At 52.2% G+C, this 5,000-nt stretch overlaps 1 protein-coding gene across 1 annotated transcript; it reads right to left on the minus strand.

The window, feature by feature from the left end:
- Positions 1–1,552: 1,552 nt before the first annotated feature.
- On the minus strand, positions 1,553–4,809 carry LOC148430269 (uncharacterized). Its single transcript, XM_088466644.1, has 3 exons — positions 2,414–4,809; positions 2,186–2,314; positions 1,553–2,104 (listed from the first exon to the last, which is right to left on the minus strand). Exons 1-3 carry the CDS (start codon positions 4,335–4,337, stop codon positions 1,881–1,883), a joined length of 2,277 nt encoding a protein of 758 aa, XP_088322770.1. The 5' UTR covers positions 4,338–4,809; the 3' UTR covers positions 1,553–1,880.
- Between the last annotated feature and the right edge of the window lie 191 nt (positions 4,810–5,000).

Genomic DNA, 5,000 nt, shown 5'->3' on the forward strand with positions numbered 1-5,000 from the left:
AGGAATTCCCCCGTGGGTCTCGCCATCGGCGCTGCGCGCCACCTTCAGCGGCGACTTCCCCCTCTCTTCCCCGAGGCCTTGGAAGCGCCGGACGGACGCGGGCACCCAGATCCGACCTCATTGGGGCCTCCGCAGAGGGGAGTCGGCCTCCCGGGACCGCCGCCCCGAGGCCTGAGGGGCCAATGGGTGGCTGGGGAGGGGGCTCGGGCTCGACCGGCACGGTGGCGCCCCCCGGCGGACGCCTGGCGCCGGTGCAGCAGCACCCCGAGAAAATTTTTGGGAAAAAAAATAAAAATAAAACAGAGGCCGCCCATGAAGTAAAAACATGGGGAGACTGTAAGGTGGGGGGGGGGAAAAACCCCAGGCACCCCCTCCCACCCTGGTGGACACGTGGCGCCATTGCACTCCAAAAAAATATTTTTGGGGGGAAAAAATAGACACCCCCCCCCATGAAATGAAAACATGGGGAGAGTGTAAGGTCGGGAAACGCGCCCCCCCAAACCCACCCCCCCCCCCCCCCCACCCCCGGTGGACAAGTAGCGCCATTGCACCCCAATTTTTTTTTTTCTTTTTCTAAATAGCCACCCACGAAATTAAAACATGGGGGGACACGCGCCCCCCCGGTGGCCAAGTGGCGCCATTGCACCCCAATTTTTTTTTTTTTTTTTCTAAATAGCCACCCATGAAATTAAAACATGGGGGGACACGCGCCCCCCGGTGGCCAAGTGGCGCCATTGCACCCCAATTTTTTTTTTTTTTTCTAAATAGCCACCCATGAAATTAAAACATGGGGGGACACGCGCCCCCCCGGTGGCCAAGTGGCGCCATTGCACCCCAATTTTTTTTTTCTTTTTCTAAATAGCCACCCCTGAAATTAAAACATGGGGGGACACGCGCCCCCCCCCCCCCCCGGTGGACAAGTGGCGCCATTGCACCCCAATTTTTTTTTTCTTTTCCTAAATAGCCACCCCTGAAATTAAAACATGGGGGGACACGCGCCCCCCCCGGTGGACAAGTGGCGCCATTGCACCCCAATTTTTTTTTCTTTTTCTAAATAGCCACCCATGAAATTAAAACATGGGGGGACACGCGCCCCCCCCGGTGGACAAGTGGCGCTATTGCACCCCAATTTATTTTTTCCCTCTAAATAGCCAGAAATGAATTTAAAACATGGGGAGAGCGTAAGGTGGGGACACGCGCCCCCCCGGTGGCCAAGTGGCGCCATTGCACCCCAATTTTATTTTATTTTTTTTCTGTCAGAGATCTCTTAAACACACACCCTCAGCACGGCATACACACCGACACCCATAAAACTCTTGGAAACGTGATTTTCAGGGACATGCCCAATTGCTATGTGGGGTAACAGGTACATGCCTCCTCTTTTGTCTCCAATGGTTTGACTCGTGGGGACTTCATTTTAGGTCCCCACTGTGCTAGATGTCCCACCGGTGTTGGTGTGCTGTCCACCCCAAGTCCCCAGAAAGATAGAATTGCAAGAGCATGCACACACGCACACACGCACACACGCATGCATACTTGTTTTTGTGACCTTTTCAGGACCCATGACTGGTTTGTCCATCATGGGGACGCCTGCTTCCCATTGCCCAAACAGCTTGATCAGCAAACCGTGCCTGCTGGTGGGTATCTATATCATATCACCCGGCGCGCATGTGCCGTATAGCTTGGTGACAGAAACCGGACACCATTATACCTCACCGGGACCTAGTCAGTTTTTCCTAACCATGTGGGTACTCCCTATGCCTCACTGGGACCTACTCAGGTATTCCTAACCATGTGGGTACACCCTTTGCTATGACCACTAAATGGTTTCACCACAGTAAATAAAAAAGACGCCTTGGTTGGACCAACATAAATTTTATTCAGGCTGTACACTGTCGCTTGATAGCAGTTATTCGGTTTTTTATGTAGTACTTGACTGACAGCCAGTTCCTAGCCTTCAGAGCCTGCTCCTCAGCGCCGAGGCAGGCGTTACAATCCTTTTTGCCGGGGACCTTGCAGGAGAGGATGAATCTCATCAGGTGTCTCTCAACTGCTGCTGCTTCTTTTCTGCTCCACGGTTTCTTTTTAGAGCCCATGCAATCACCTATGCAAGACAGGGAAGAGATCAGTCAACCAAAAACTCACCGCCAGCCCAAGCCACCCAATGAATTTGATGGACACACACCTTTAGTAGCCATGGGTGCATGCCTCTCCATCACTTTCAGTGCACTGGCATCTCCCTCCTCCACATGCACTGCTCCAGCTTCCACCTCTGGCTCATCATCAGACTCATCACTGGCTAGCGGGATTGGTTCTGGAAATACAAAGATAAACAGAGATCCCCGGTCACAGTTTCCCCCTTAGACTGTCAGCCCATGGAACAACCAGTCGGGTGAGGGACCATGCTACTTACCATTGGGATCAATGGAGATTTCTTCCAGGCTTTGTCCCTTAAAGTCAGCCAATCGACCTTGCTGGAGTGCCACAAAGAGTTTGCTAATTTTTGCCAATTGCAGGGTACCTTCAGGGAGGCGGTAGTACTGGCGGTGCACCCGGATATCGTGCCCTAGGAAATCGGCCAGCTGATCCATCTCCGTGTCACTCATGTTCAGCACCCTCGAAAGGGTGGCCACATGTTTCCGAAGCCTGGTAGAGGAGAGAGCTTCTGGATGCTTGGCTCCACATGCCCGTGCATAGAGTCGAATGCAGTCGGATCCTCTGAGGTGTGACAAGGCGGAGGGTCTTGCAAACATATATACATTGTCAGGACTGACACCACACTCTACCCTTTTCTCTGTGAGGTGCTCCAATGCCCTCTGCATGCAAGGGGACAGGAGGACAGGGACTTTCCTGCCTCTCTTACCAGGAATCTCAATGCGTGTGAAGTGCTGACATAGCCTCTTTTCTGGCTCTGACAGGGCCAGCGCCACATCACCCTGTAAATCAGCTGTGTGCCGAGATGCAAAAGAGCAAAGCTTCATCTTTGAGACCTCACCTTCCCTACGTCGGTTGAATAGGATTAGTTGTGTGAGGGTTACCTTGGCCAGCAGCAACCACTTCTTTGTGGTCGGGTGAGTGGACAAATCCTCTAGGTATTCCCGCTGTCTGTCAGTGAGATAAAGGTGCAACTGTTTTACATCATCAGTGAAAGGTAGAAGGGGGGGGGTGTTCCATTTTTGCTCCTCTAGGGTTTTGAGGGCAGCAGCCGAGATCATCTCGCTCCACCTTGCCTTGTATAGTTTTTGGAAGCTCCGTGCGCTCTCCACGGTCGGGGCATGGCCCTCCATAAGTGCCTGGCACTCAACCATGGTAGATATTTTTTGGAGGCTATGGCCCACTTTCAGGGCCAGTGAGGGAACCTTATAGGTATTCGTCAATTCAGCATAGCCGGCCAGGCTCCTTACGGCAGTTATGACCTGCAGGAAGTTTGCAGGGCAGATGAACTCTGCCATGCTCCTCAGAGGACTAACCATCCTGGCATGCAGTAACAGTCGCCCCACCTCTCTGAGCTTCTGCCGTATATAATCATGCTTACTGACATCCGAACCATGCCGGTTAAAGAGGTGGAGACCAAACTGCATGATGCAAGGGTCACCCTTTATTACCTGTACCACATCATCGTGAATCATATCACACAGCACCTTCCAGAGGCCCTTCCCAACACCCGGTGGAACGGGAGTGGCGTAAGCACAGAGGGATTGCACTCTGGTCCTGCCTGGTTTGGTGTTGGCAGGACCTTTTTTCAGCGGGCACCTTTTCACATGACGCCAAAGGTGTTGCCTTGAGAAAAGGCCCTGGCAATATGCACAATGCATGAAGTCTTGGGGAGCCACAGCTTCACCAGGCTGCTTGCATGGAAGTAGGACACCGCAGCCCTCACGTAGAACCCCGGCATTATGGGCAAAGTTCCCCCGGTTGCGAATCAGGTTAAGCTGTAGCCGCCTTTCCCTTGAACACTTTGGGTAGCTCAGTGCCCGGGCTGCCTCAGGCTCATCGTGGTGGATGGCCTCCACGTGCCTTGCAATTTTTGAGAATGGCTTCTCGCACCATAGACAATAGTTCTTTTTTTTATACACCTTTGAGCCATCACATTTTTTGGTAAGTACCTGGACTGTCACAGCGTGGTTTTTTTTTGAGGAGCAGAAACCTGGGCCAGAAATTGGAGAATCTTTGATAGCAGAGTGACCCTCAGCCAGCATATGTGTCCCATGACGGGCCCGCTCATCCCCGCTGCTGTCTTCCAAACTGTCCGCCTCAGAGGAGTCAGGGAAATAGTCTTTGTCACTGCCGTCAGTGCTGCTGTCAGTGATGTCACCGGGTGCACCGCTTAGCTCCATATTTTCCACCTTTAAAATAAACCAGAAAAATAAGGGTCAGCCCACCCGTGATAAAATATGCATGGTAAACGAAGCAAAAGGCCGACACCTACCGGCACAGCTGGAGAAACCTCCCCACAGTGGCACGAAAACCTGAAGCTTCCTGGTTCTGTGTGTGACGCAGAAAAAACCCGAAGCTGCCTGGTTCTGTGTGTGACGCAGCGCGCCTTTTTGAAAGAACCAATCAGGCCTCGAGTCCCAGCATGTGCCCGCCTGTCAACCCTTAATCCCAGGGAGGGGAACCCGGCGGCTCTCTCACCACCTTTGAAAAATATGATGACACCTAAACCTGGGTAGACTGAACCCCTCACAATAAAAAAAGATGCTGACAACTAAGCAGGGTAGACTTCCCCCCCTTCCAATGAAACAAAACAAGAAAAAATATAAAAAAAATAAACAATAAAAAAAATTTGCCGACACCTACCGCCGGGTAGACCTAACCCCTCCCAATAAAAAAAGATGCCGACACCTAAGCCCGGGTGGACTGCCCCCCCCCCCCCTTCAAATAAAACAAACAAAAAAACAAAATTGCCGACACCTACCGCCTGGTAGACTAACCCCTCCCAATAAAAAAAATGCCGACACCTAAGCCCGGGTGGACTGCCCCCCCCCCCCTTCCAATAA

Source organism: Taudactylus pleione, unplaced genomic scaffold (genome assembly GCF_031769625.1).
Source record: "Taudactylus pleione unplaced genomic scaffold, aTauple2 ptg004176l, whole genome shotgun sequence".
Taxonomy (NCBI): domain Eukaryota; kingdom Metazoa; phylum Chordata; class Amphibia; order Anura; family Myobatrachidae; genus Taudactylus; species Taudactylus pleione.

Excerpts from the sequence above, each read along its gene's own strand:
- LOC148430269 (XM_088466644.1), bottom strand. The coding sequence starts at position 4,337 with ATGGAGCTAAGCGGTGCACCCGGTGACATCACTGACAGCAGCACTGAC. Across the intron at positions 2,315-2,413 it reads AATCTCCATTGATCCCAATG|AACCAATCCCGCTAGCCAGT; the intron begins GTAAGTAGCATG and ends TTGTATTTCCAG. Across the intron at positions 2,105-2,185 it reads TGCACCCATGGCTACTAAAG|GTGATTGCATGGGCTCTAAA; the intron begins GTGTGTGTCCAT and ends TGTCTTGCATAG.